Raw genomic sequence first — 14,127 nt, 5'->3', positions numbered from 1 at the left:
TCTTCTCTTCGGGACTCAAAGGCATTCTAGCAGAGGAAGAGGAGGACATGGCTAGAACCTATCTTTCAAGATAATATAACACAATGAGTATAGATGGTCTGAAAAAAAAAAAGCATATCTTCATTTAAAAATACCCTGAATAATGTATTTCAATAGTTTACCATGAACCGTGTATGTTAATAAAAGCCACCTACCTGTCTGATAGTAGGTTTCAGCAACAGAAGGCTGAGGCTGGGCAGCAGCAGCTACAGCAGCAGCAGTTGCTGCTGGCTGTTGGTAGTACTGCTTACTATCATAAGCTACGGCAGGAGCTGTGGATCTTACGTATGAGTACGAGTCCTAAGGAAAGAGAATGAAAGGAAATTTTGCTATGAGTAAAGATGCAGTAAATGCCCCTCATCTTTGCTATGTGAAAGTGTAATAAAGGAAATAAAAAAACTAAATATATACCTAGACCCAGACATGAGTCAAATTCATTTTGGACTTCATTAAATAAAATCAAAACCATTTCAAGCAGTATGTTTAACTTTTGCAATCAGAAAAATTACCAAAACATTTAAAAATAATGTTTTTTAAAAACAATTTTATTTAAAAATTCATGGTTGATTTTCCTTAAAGATAGATCCTATAGTAAGACCACCTCTGTATTCTAAACCCTACGATTGCTCCAGTTTTCTTTTCATTCTTCCTTATTTACTACTACCATTAACATAGTGATGAATAGGAACTTCCAGATGAAGGGGAGGGGAATGGAGGTGCCAGGAAGAAGAAACATTAAATATAAATCTCCAAGGCAATGAAATCAAGGTGAACCTGGTGAATTCTGGTACAGCATAAAGTGAGGGATGGGAAGCTATGTAGGTAGAAAGGCTGAAAAATAGGCAGGGCGGAAAAAAAGATGGACCATTAAGAACAATGGAATTCATTATATTATGTCTCTGGACATAATGAAAAACAATCACAAAAGTCAAAAGGAATTTCAAGTTTGGTAACTTGACAAATATTAATACTAAATAATAATATTGTTGATTCATGTCATTTTGTAATCAAAATAAACTCCTATAAAGAATATAGAAAAACTAGGCAAAGTCCAGAAGGATCAAAATTTAAAAAACATCCTAAAAGCAAACAAATAGGTTAATTTACACAGCAAAGGGAACAATCAACAAAATGAAAAAACAACCCACTGAATGGGAGAACATATTCGCCAATGATATACCTGATAAGGGGATAATATCCAAAATTTATAAAGAACGTGTAAAATTCAACACCGAAATACCAATCCAATCACAAAACGGGCATAGGACCTAAAAAAACACTTCTCCAAAGAGGACACACAGAGGTCAACAAACATGAAAAGATGCTCAACGTCACTAATCATCAGAAAAATGCAAATCAAAACCACAATGAGATAACAACTCACACCTGTCAGAATGGCCCTCATGAAGAAATCAACAAACAAGTGTTGGAGAGGATGTGGAGAAAAGGGAAATCTTGTGCACTGTTGGGGGGAATACAGACTGGTGCAGCCACTGTGGAAAGCAGTATGGAGTTATCTCAAAAAATTAAAAATGGAACTGCCTTATGACCCAGTGATTCCACTTCTGGGAATATACCCAAAAAAAATCAAAACACTAATTCGAAAGAATATATGCACCCCTATGTTCATTGCAGCGTTTTTTACAATAGCCAAGATTTGGAAACAGCCCAAGTGCTCATCAACAGATGAGTGGATAAAAAAGCTGTGGTACACTTAACACAAAAGAATACTACTCAGCTGTAAAAAAAACTCTTTATCTTTTGTGACACAATAGATGGACCTGGAGAGTATTATGCTAACTGAAATAAGCCAGTCAGAAAAAGACAAATACCATATGATTCCACTCATGTGTGGAATCTAAGGAATAAGATAAAGTAACAAAATAGAAGCAGACTCATAGAACAGACTGAAAGCTGTCAGAGGGGAGGCAGGGTGAAAAAAGTGAGATTAATCAAAAACAAACAAAACCTCACAGACACTGACAACAGTATGGTAATTATCAGAAGAAAGAGGGGAAATGGGGCAGGGGAGGTAGAAGAGGGTTAAGGGAGGATAAATGATGATGGAAGGAGACTTGACTTGGGGTGGTGAACACACAATACAATAAACAAATTGATTATAGAAATGTACACCTGAAACCTATATTATGTTATTAACCAATGTCACCCCAATAACTTCAATAAAAATGAAGTAAAAATGGGTTATTGGAAATTAGGACTGAATTTAATTAAATAAGCATGTAGTAATTTAGTACCTTAATAAATATAATACTGTAAAGGTAATTAAATCTTTATATCCACACAGGCTGAACAAAATGAAAGAACAACCTGAGGGAAAAAATGTACAGGCACCAGAAATTCCACCCTTAGTAAGTTTCTGAGACACTCTAATTTGTCCTGTACAGCTTAGGCTTATGGTTCTCAAAATAGCAGACACAGCTGTGTTCCAAGTGGACAAATAATGCCACAGTACAAACAAGTGGTATTTTCCCTGTATCTTACTTTTTCTGAAAAACTTGGGGTAAAATTAAAATGTTTAAACAATGTAGATTTTTCAAAATTAAAGCAAACAGATGTAGTGAAATGGACTAGGGAAGATAATTAATATAAAACTCAAAGCAAGGAAACTTAATGCTTGGACTATGCCCACCCCCAATTATCTACGAATACGCATCTCCTTTTCTTTACCATTGCAGGTATACTTTGAAAGACCCAACTTTGACAAGCATTGGCTTGGACCTTATATCATACACTGAGGACACTGAAGCCTATTACGTTAAGGCTATTGAAACGAATAGTTTTCTTACCTGGTAGTTCTGCGTAGTAGCTGGGGGTGGTGGTGGTGGTGCTTCTTGCTGTCTCTGGGTATAACCATAATCCGTTGCTGTGTGTGCAGTGGGGTAGCCTCCATAAGCAGCAGCTGTTGCAGCAGCTGCAACAGCTACTGGAGCAGGCCTGGCAACTGCAACTGTGGCAGCTGCTGGTGCATAGGCAGCAGTAACTGTGTGAGCAGCTACTGGAGCCTGATGGACAGTGTAGCTAGCAACTGTAGTAGGATGAGAGTAGGCTACACCTGAAGCTGGCTGCTGGCTATATTGTGGAGTAGAAGAATAAACATAATACAATTTAATTTTAAAAGCTAGGAGTTCAATAAGCTTTAAAGTACATTTTCAAGTAATTTAATCATGGACTAAAAAAGACCAAGTATTTTATTTGAACTTAATAAACCTCCCAATCAATATTACACTTGTCATTGTTAAATAATTTTCATTTCTTAATCTCAATACATTAGATAGTCACACATTATGTTTCAGATCATAGATCATATCACAAAGCAGGGATGACAAACTGGAATAAGAACCATCATTAGGAAGGAAAAAAACTGATCAAAGTTGGAATTTAAAATAATATTTATTGTACATAAAATTTTTGATTACGCTCTACAATTTAAAAAAATCTCTACAAAGAGATGTTAAGAAAAATATTGTATTCTAACTCCAATTATGGGAAACATTTAAGGTAGAAACTATTACCCAGTTGACGTAAGAAATACATACTTCCCCTTGCTCTATCTAGAGCAGTGGTTCTCAACTGGGAACCAGTTGAGATTTTGCCCACCCCTAGTTCCCAGCCCCAGCCACATTTGGCCATGTCTAGAAACTGCAGAGAAGGTGGTGGTGATGATGTGTGCTACTGACATCTAGTGGGTACAGGCCAGTGATGCTGTTGCAGATCCTACAATGCAAAGGATAGCTACTCACAAGAAAGAATCGTGCAAAGAATATCAACAGTGCTGAGGTTGAGAAATCCTGCTCTAAGGTACAAAACTTAGAATGTAATCTCTATTATTTTAGATAAACTTTCCAGATTATAGGCAGAACTTCACTACACACACTTATTTTTCTCTTTAAAATGTAGCCAATGTTGCAAAAGCAGATCTAAGTCAAATGTTTTGCAGACATAACAATTTAAATCTCAGAGAGGCAAAAAAAGTTTCCAAAACGATAAATCAAAAAATTTGCAGCTGAGGTTCTTAGGAGTAATTTTTACTTTAACTTCTTAATTGAGAGCCTATGTCACACAAAACCAAGGCCTGAAGATGCTGGCATAGGAGTAAGTTTGTTGTTCTACAATCTCTGAGTAATACACTCACAATCATGTGCTAAAAGCTATATTACCAAGACAGAAATGCCTTCTAAAAAAAGGAGAGCTCCAACAGTTACTTAGCTGACAGGGTTTGCCTGATTATAAGTTTTAATAAGTCAACAGTTAAGAATAGCTAAGAAAAAAAAAAATACTGACATAAGCTGAAACTGTACTAATAAACTAGCCTGATTCATGGGCTACAGTAAAGGATATTCTTCACTGCTATGCACAGTACCACAGAAATATGGCATAGAATTAAACTGTGGGGCTTTTATTATTTTAACTATATTATGGAAATGACTGATAATTAGTAATTATTCAAAGGGAATCAATATGAAGCTTATACATATGGGTATTATTTCATATAAAAAGTGGACGACTTGGGGACATTCAGTCTAGAAAGGGTGACTGAGGAAGATATGACAGCTGCCTTCTACTAGAAGAGACTTACTCCATGCTGCTCCAGAGAACAGAACTAGAACCAATGGGTGGAAGGGTGGTAGAATTCAGCCCAATATGAAAAACACACACACACACACACACAAAAAACAACTTAGAACAGAGTCCAAAGAAACTCTTATAATTTCTATTTGGATGAAGTTTTCCATATTTTGATATTAAAACTGGCTAACATTTTTTATATTTATGCCAATTTCAAGACAGAAAAAGGGAAGTTTGAACTGTAATAAAGGGAAACTGGTTTAGGATTGACATTTCTAAGGATAACTCCACATCCTAAAGAAGAACTGCCAGTAATGTATTATACTTCTTCCAAGTTCCTAAAACTAAGAAAAATAATTAGATTTAAAATATAAATACATCAGTTCTGTGAAACTTGTATTTAACACTTATTGATAAGATTTCACACATCCAAACTACACCGCATAAACAGAAGGGGTTTTGGTTATGTAAAAATTCAGATAGTCTCTTGGATTCCTATACTCTTTCATTTCACCCACTGTTTTTTATCAACTATCTGTTCAAAATTTCTTCCTCCCCAAAATTTGTCCTATTGGATAAAAAGCAGGGTGAGAATGGAACAGGAATGTCAACTAGGCAGGCAATTTGATTTATAAACAAGTCCACGTGACTCAGGATGGGATGATCCATATGCTCCGGTTTATGACCACTGTACCAGCATAATAATAACTATTACTCTCTTTCACTCTCCTGTGTGTCTCAGTATGAACAATAAGTTTTATAGTCACCCTTCCAAGAAACCATAAAAAAGATGCCAGTGCATTCAGCAATTACTATAGACATGTCCAGGGCTGCTTAACCTAATTCTGGTCTGTACAGCCAGGTCCCTACCCATCTTCTGGGCTGACATAGCCTACACCAAAAGCACATAAACAATAGTGATCCAGGCCCAGTTCCCAGGGGGTCAAGGCTAGGGTAGCTGACTGCCTGCTGTTCAGAATACAGATTCTCTGGGTTGTTGTCTTAGACCCATTTGGGAATTTCTTTTTTAGTTTCAAATATCCTTAGAAAAGCTGTTCTTTGTGTGAGGTAGATGACCAAACTGGACAATATCAATTTAATTAAATATCCAGTGGTTAAATCTAAATTACTAAGTTAATTTTATAAAATTCAGGTCAAATCAAGTCCAAATTCATTTAAATAAAATTTGTCTAAGTGGGAATAGTTCAAAGTAAGGTTTTTGCCTAGCTTTCTGTGTTAGAACGAAAGGTATTAAATTATATCTCTTCATAAAATGTAAGACTTACTGTCTTTAAACTATTTTTTTTTTAAATTACTTATTTACTTTTAGAGAGAAGGAAAGGGAAAAAGATGGGGAGGAATCAAACTGGCAACCTTTAGGTTCACAGGCTGGCACTCAATCCACTGAGCCACACCAGTCACGGCTAAAATTTCCCCCTTAGAGGGAGGCATGTATTTTCAAATTCAAAGGGCCTACAGACTACAAAGCAGAATGAAAGAACCACACCTAGAGACATACATAGAGCATTTCACAACATGTCATGACAAAAAAAGAACTCCTTCAAGTCTCCAGAGAGAAGAAAAACAGGTCATCTACACACAAATAAATGTAAATCAGACTCTTACTGATAACACTAGTGGCTAGAAGACAATAAACTGTCTTGAAAATTCAAAGGAAAATGATTATTAATGTAGAATTTTGTACTGTACCCAGATAAACTATTAAGGAAGAATACAGATTTTTCTTGACTTTCAAGAAGTGAAGCAGTTTACCTCCTACATACCTTTTCTTAGGATGCTACATGATGATGTATTTCAACAACAACATCATCAACAACATCAATCAATCAATCAAGAAATTGTGGAATCCTGAAAACATGGATTCAAACCCAGAAGCAAGCTAAAGGCCCAGGCCAGTGGCTGTGTAGTGGGCCCAGGGAGGCAATGAGCCTAGACGGGAATCAAAGGAAGGACTGAAGGAACATGCTCAGGAAAAGAGGACTGGACAACAGACAACAGACTGGGAGCCTGGAAATGTCTTAAAATGTAATATAGGCACCAACAAGATTTGAAAGGAAAAAAAATAAAGGTAATGAAAGGCTTCAGGAAATATAAAACTGCTCAAGAAAGGCATTATTCTGCTAAGAGACATCATAATTGAGCAATTAGTAGGGTGTAAAAGGAAAAAAATCCATTTTAATTAGAGCCTAGGAAGAGTCTTCTATTAAGTGGCACAGGGTTGTAAAAATGAAACACATTAGGGATTACAATCGTAGGACAGTACTTGGCTCACAGTAACTACTACTTATACAGTCACAATAATGAAAAATTTTGCTTTTAAGTTTTAGAATCAACCTAAACCACAGAAGGTAAACTATGATTACAGAACATAATGTAAATGGTATCTCAAGTCGTCGTCGTCGTCGGCAGCCGTCCGTCTCGAGAGTTGGGGATGTGGTGGAGAAAGCTGTCAAGTAAAGCACAAGAGTTTTAAGATTCTATTCCTAAAATAGACAGTACTGAGATACTGCCTACCTTAGATGGAACTAGAAATGGACTGAATTGTTTATATTAACAGACATAACTGTTATCACTGACTTTGGGAGGAGAAATGAGAAGCAAGACAGGGTACGTACTAATTCCTAACTATGATTGTAGGAAATCAAAATGCATAATGTATAAAGTTGACAAATTGAGACACAGAAAAGTATATTATTCAGTGAAATAAAACCAGAACACATAAAAGGCGGAGTCTCTAGGAAGCAGAAGTGGAACACAGGGAGAAGAAAACTAAGAAAATGTTGTTCTCATTATAAGTCCTTCTGTACTACTTCATTTTTAATTTCATATTTTACTCTGGTGGGAAAAAGCATAAAGGTATTGGAATAGAGTTCTTAAACTGGTAACTTGAATGACTAACAAACTCCAAATTTAAATATTACTTACTAGTTATTCCACCTCTACTCTTAACTTCTACATTTCTGGCCTCAACCCTAACCTATCATCCAACTCTGGACCCACTTTTAATGCTTTCAAATTTCATTACCATGATCTGGCTTTACATTATATTAAATTTATAGTCACTACTGAAATTAAAATAACTTATGTGTACAAATAAATTATCCACATTAGTGGCATCTGGTAACAGGGAACACATTCCTATACTACAGTGGTTCTCAAAATGGAATCCAAAGTCTGCTAAGGTCCCTAAGACCCTTCCGGAAGTTCTGGAGGTTCTCTCTTTTTCAGTTACAGATTGCCTTCGTATATTTTATCCCAAATAATTTATTGTAACAGACTGAATTCATGAGATCTGAGAATCCAACCATCATAACTGAGTCATTAAACAGATTGGTAAAAATGTAAAACAATGCCCCTCATATCTCACTATTTTTGGGGAGTTGAGAATATGGGTATTTTTCATATTTTTGGTTAGCATATAGTGATTATTCTTATTTTAAATGATCTGATACATATATTGTAAATTTGTCACAGCATTATATAACCCACAATTATTTGTGGTTTTCAATAATTAGAAGTGTTAGAGAGGTCCCAAAACTAAAGTTTGAGAACTGCCATTTTATGATACAGAACATCCAGTTACCTTTCATTTTCTTACTTTTTAATAATTACCTTTAAGCAAAATGTTCCCTCCTATCCAACAGGGTAACAGTGTTAGATCTCAGGGAAAAGGAGCAATGCATGACCAAAGCCCCAAGCCTGTCACCTACAGCTGCAACATCCTTAGCCAGGGCTCCAAACCTCCCACTCTACCTAGTATGCTGCTGTACAAGTATCGTTTTCTGTGTTAGCAGACACATGAAAGGCACTGGGAAGCAATGCCTAGAATTTTGGAGCTCACACAAGAAACAGCACACAGGGGGAACTAGGAAACAGCCTACTTTCCCCCTTTAAGGAAGAACTGTAAGAAAACTTTGTCTCAGTCCTAGGTAAAGGGGAGAAAAGTCTCCCCTAACAATCCTTAACCACAGCCAGCCCTCCCCTAGTTTGGGCTCTGGAATTCACATTATCTGACCAGAAAAACTCTAAGCCAAGATGTTAGTTTAATATATCTCTGGATGGCAGTGTTTCCAAATGCTACAAAATGTATACTCCTCTCTATATGCTACAATGTTATAAGAAACAAGAGATCTAAATAAAAAAACACACAGCAAAACTCATGGTAAATTACTATGAGCAAGAATTTGCAGAAAACATTTTAGAATTATTAGATACAAAATATAAAATAAGTATACTTAAAAAAGTTAAAGAGGCTATCAAAACTAAGGCCAAGAACCAACAGATTGCTCAAAAACCACCAGATAAATTTTTAAAAGAACCAGAAAGTGTCCAAAATGACCTAGAATGCACAGAGAGAGACAAAGATGAAAAAGGAAAAAAGAAAAGGTTAAAAGACCAGGAGGACAGAATAAAAAGTGGTAACATATCTAATAAAGGAGCAAATGAAGAAGAATGGGAGAGAGGAAACATCTAAAAAGAATGTCTGAGATTTCCCAGAATTAATAAAAGATAAAAATCCTCTGATTCAGGAGTTCTAACAAACCCAAATAGTAACAAATTAAAAGGAATTCTCACCACGATGCAACTAAGGAAAAGAGAAGCACTTATAAGCAGCCCCAGGGGGCGGGGGTGGGGGAAGGACTTCCCACAGAAACTTAGTGATGACTTCTCAAGGACGAGGACAGTGAACTAAAGACATTTTAATGTATTTTTTAAGTGTTACTAGCAGACACACATAAAAGGACTTTCTCAAAGATTTACTTTAGGAAGAATGAAAATGACCTCAGAATGAATGAATATTAAGTAAAAAAAAAAGTGGTAAATGTAAAGGTAAACATAAATAATCACTGACTACATAAAACAACAATAGTGTTCAACAATGACTGGTCATGGGGTTAAAACATAAAATACTGAACAACAGTGCAAAAATCAGGAGGCAATTTATCAAAGCTAAAGTTTTAAGTCCTTCTGTTGTTTAGGATAATAAAGGTAACAATTAACTTGAGACTTAAGTGAAAGATCATGCTAAATTTCTAGAGGAACCACAAAGGACAGAAGCAGAATGTTTAATTTCTGACCTTGTAAAAGGAATGAGAGGAAAAATTTCAATCAAGAAAATGTAGGCAGGTTCTGTCACTTACTTTAGATGTACTTTTTGTCCCGTGGAAAATATACTGTGTATGTGCATTTGTTACAATGTTGGATAAAGGTAACTAATAGAGAAAACATTTTTTTCTTTTTCATGGTATACAAAACACAATTAACTTTTTCTTTAGTCCAAATTAATGCTCAACATTGTCAGACTTTTCTAGTTCAAATTACGCCACTTTATGTATCTACAAGATTACTAATAGGTTTACTTTTATAGGTTTAATATTTTATGTTAAAAAGATGTAAAATTAAGTTTCCTCAAAATCACCTCAAAGACAAACCACCTTTAATTATTCCTTATACCTGATTTTATGTCGTGCTACCCTTACCTTTACAATGCTATTAAAACAATAATTTTATTATTGTTCAATTTTAGAAATTTAAATTCAGGCTCCATTTCTTAAAGCTAAAAACTATAACTAATCTTTCAATTCCTTTAATTGATAGACTGGTAGATGGCAAGGGAGAGGGATTGTTAAACATCATATAAGAACTGTCTATATAGGCATACCTCATTTCATTGTGCTTTTACTTTACTGCATTCCACAGATGTTTTTATTTTTTATTTTTAACAAATCAAAGGCCCTTCAAGCAAAAAAAAATCATGATTCGCTTTATGGGATACTGACTTTATTGCTGCGGACTGGAACTAAACCCACAGTATCTCCAAGGTATACCTTAAGTTTTCTTTGGGTTTTTTAACTCGCTATATACCAGGGAAAACAGCCATTACCATGTACCGTCTAAGTCCACTACACTCTTTACATTTCTCCTTAAATGTATTTATTTATTTACTTTCAGAGAGGGTAAGGAGGGAGAAAGAGAGGGGGAGAAACATCAATGTGAGAGAAATACTAAGGAGTTGCCTGTCGTATGCGCCCACAGCCTAGGCATGTGCCCTGATTGGGAACCTAACCAGGCACCTTTTGTTTTGCTGTCGGACACCCAACCAACTGAGCCACACTGGTCAGGGAACCTTTTGTTTGTTTGTTTTATAAGTTTTAAAGTCATTTGACAAGAATGGGTGATAACGAAAAACTATTAGAAATTTTAAATAAGTAAACTGAGATTTTTATTTCATATTGTACTGTTTTTAAAGGCAGATACACAAAATGGACCATATTCTCTGAGCATAACTGCTCATCAAATTTAATGCACAAACCTGGAACACGTCCATTTCATAAATGCTAATTCCAGGTTTCAAATTTATCTCTAATGAGTTCTAACTCATCATTACTTCTGGTTTTTATTCCTGTACCTCAACTGTCAAAATGCAATGCTTAAAATTTTTTTTGAAATATTTGATGGCTCATATTGTATCTTCACTCCATAATCGTAAAATGTTTTGAGTTTTAGGTTTGAAATTAGTAATAAGTCTTGTCTTTTCTAAATCATCTATTTCCTTTGTATATATACCTGCCTTCAGATTTGTACACTAATCAATCATATCAAGTAAATTTTGGTGCACAAACATCACAAAAGATGAAAGAAAGAATTCTGTCACCAACACTTTTAGCAATATTCAATGTCTGAAGCTTGTTAAGACTATATTACACAATGAAGTCCTTCCTACTAAGTAGATGAGAATAGCATATTTACTTTTTTATCCTTAGAAACATGTTACTCATTCATTGATGAGTTTAAAAAAATTAATCTAGAACATTGCATATGAAGGTTCTTAGTATGAGACTTTGCTCTACCAATCAATTTCACCATCATTAGTCTAGTGTGGTGGTGTATTTTGCATCCATCCTATTGTCAAACATCTCCCTGTGGTATCTTTCTTCTTTCAGCTAGTAGAGAGAATGAACAATTCTGAGCACTTTACTGTGTTGAAGGAAAACTAAAAGCCAACTATACAGGTAGTGTCTACTTTCTTTCAAACGTCCTTGAAAGATGATTCAGGACTGGGCAATGTAATATCCTCTAGTGATTTCACTACTGTACCATCCTTCTAGGGTGATTCTAACATTCTTCCATTTTCCTATTGTATTCTTTTTTAGCATCCTTGGAAATAAATGATGAGTAAAAAGAAGTAACTCCTAGGACAATAAAATAGCAAAATGCTTCAAGATACAGAAAAGTAAGATCACTAATTCTAAGATCCCACACTGTAACATGGAGGATTTGGCAGCAGCATCCGCAGTCCAGTCAGGGTTAGGGGAAGGCAGTAGTGCTGGGGGAGGGGAGGGGGGCAAGGCCAAGGAGTGGATCCCATTATCAAGCTGGGCCATCTGGTCAAGGACATGAAAATCAAGTCTCTGGAGATCTCTCTTCTCTGCCCATCAAGGAATCTGACATCATTGACTTTTTCATGGGGGCATCCCTCAAGGACGAGGCTTTGAAGATCATGCCCTTGGAAAAGCAGACGCATGCAGACCAGAGGACCCAGTTCAAGGCATTTGTCGCCATTGGGGACTACAATGGACATGTTGGTCTGGGTGTTAAGTGCTCAAAAGAAGTAGCCACTACTATCTGTGGTGCCATCATCCTGGCCAAGCTCTCTGTTGTTCCTGTGCAGCGAGGCTACTGGGGGAACAAGACTGGCAAGCCCCACACCTTCCTTTGCAAGGCGACCAGGCACAGTGGCTCTGCGCCGGTGCGCCTCATCCCTGCCCCCAGGGGCATGGGCACTGTCTCCGTCCCTGTGCTGATGGCTGGTATCAATGACTACTACACCTCATCCAGGGACTGCCACCCTGGGAAACTTCGCCAAGGCCAACTTCGACGACACTCTAAGACCTACAGCTGTCTCACCCCAAAACCTCTGGAAAGAGATTGTGTTCATCAAGTCTCCTTATAAGGAATTCACTGACCATCTTGTAAAGACGCACACCAGAGTTTCTGTGTAGAGGACCCAGGCCACCACATACTTTTATACAAGAAAAATAAAGTGAATTAAGCCTGTTTAAAAAAAAAACAAAAAAAAACTATAATTTTTCCTATAAAAGTATCAGATTTCTTCAAATCTCTTTTCAAAAATGTTCTTTGCCCATTTAATGCTGACTCCATACCAATGTGATACATTTTATACAGAACACACAGTAGTCCCTGTTATCCTGTTTTACTTTTCGCAGTTTCAGTTACCACCAGAGAACTACAGACCGAAAACATTAAGTGAAAAATTCCAAAAATAAGCAATTCATGTTTTAAATTGAGCACCACTTTGAGCAGGGTAAAGAAACCTCAAGCAGTCCAGTTCTGTCCCACCCAGCGTGTGAATCATCCCTTCCTACAGCATTTCCACACTGTATATGATACTCACCCGTTAGTCACTTACTTGCTGTCAGATATCAGATCGACTGTTGGGGTATCACAGTGTGTGTTCAAGCAACCCTTATTTTACTTAATAAAAGTGCAAGAGCAGTGATGCTAGCAATTTGGATATGCCAAAGAGAAGCTGTAAACTGCTTTCTTTAAGTGAAAAGGTGAAAGTTCGTGACTTAATTAGAAAGAAAACTCATATGCTGAGGTTGCTAAGCTCTTGGGTAAGAATGAATCTATCTGTGAAGCTGTGAAGAAGGAAAAAGAAATTCAGCTAGTTTTGTTGTTGAACCTCAAACTGCAAAAGTTACAGCCACGGTGTGTCATAAGTGTTCAGTTGAGATGAAACAGGCATTTGTGGGTGAAAGACATGAACAGATAACATGTTCTGACTAACAGCAGTGTATTGTGCCAGAAACCTTTGAGTCTGTAAGTGTCCCTCCTTATCCACAGGGAATACATTCCAAGACCCCCAGTGGATGCCTGAAACCATGGAAAGTACTATATATATCATTTTTTTCCTCTACATACCTATGATAAAGCTTTATAAATCAAGCACAGTAAGAGATTATAATAAAGTAGAACTGTAACAACAACAACTAAAAAGGTTACCTGAACACAAGTACTGTACTACTGTACTAACAGACAGGTAGTGCATATGGTGTGCAAACACCGGACAAAGAGAGGATTCACATCCCAGGGGGAGAGAACAGGACGGTATGAGATAATATCGCATTAATCAAAATGGTGTGCAATTTAAAACTTATGAATTGTTCATTGCTGGAATTTCCCATTTAGTATTTCCAGACTGTAGCTGATCACAAAAAGCAAAACTGTGGGTTAATATAGAGGGAGACTTCAGCAAGAGTATGTATGTACAAGAAAAAACATAATGTATATAAAGTCTGGTACTATCCATAGTTTCAGGCATCCACTGGGGGTCCTGGAACATATGCCCCAAAGATAAGGAAGGACTACTGCATATATAATTTCCCAGAAATAAAAAGATAAATTTAAAAATTTCTTTAAAAATATTATTTATTTATTTACTTATTTTTAAAGGGA

At 36.3% G+C, this 14,127-nt stretch overlaps 1 protein-coding gene and 1 pseudogene across 2 annotated transcripts in view; one reads left to right on the top strand and one right to left on the bottom strand.

Moving 5' to 3' along the window:
* The window catches only part of ZFR (zinc finger RNA binding protein), a 72,067-nt gene that overhangs the window by 49,913 nt on the left and 8,027 nt on the right, over positions 1-14,127 (bottom strand). For both annotated transcript variants that reach the window (XM_090276194.1, XM_090276193.1), the window contains exons 3-4: positions 2,847-3,129; positions 195-339 (exon numbers count right to left, since the gene is read on the bottom strand). In XM_090276194.1, the coding sequence (XP_090132320.1) occupies positions 195-339; positions 2,847-3,129 (428 nt within the window). The remainder of the gene's footprint in view (positions 1-194; positions 340-2,846; positions 3,130-14,127) is intronic.
* LOC150008226 (small ribosomal subunit protein uS5 pseudogene) lies at positions 8,325-12,650 on the top strand (annotated as a pseudogene).

Source organism: Furipterus horrens, unplaced genomic scaffold, assembly GCF_987537825.1.
Source record: "Furipterus horrens unplaced genomic scaffold, mFurHor1.1.pri manual_scaffold_5, whole genome shotgun sequence".
Classification (NCBI taxonomy): Eukaryota; Metazoa; Chordata; class Mammalia; order Chiroptera; family Furipteridae; genus Furipterus; species Furipterus horrens.
The sequence above is the reverse complement of the archived record's forward strand: the minus strand, read 5'-3'. Positions and strand labels throughout refer to the sequence as shown.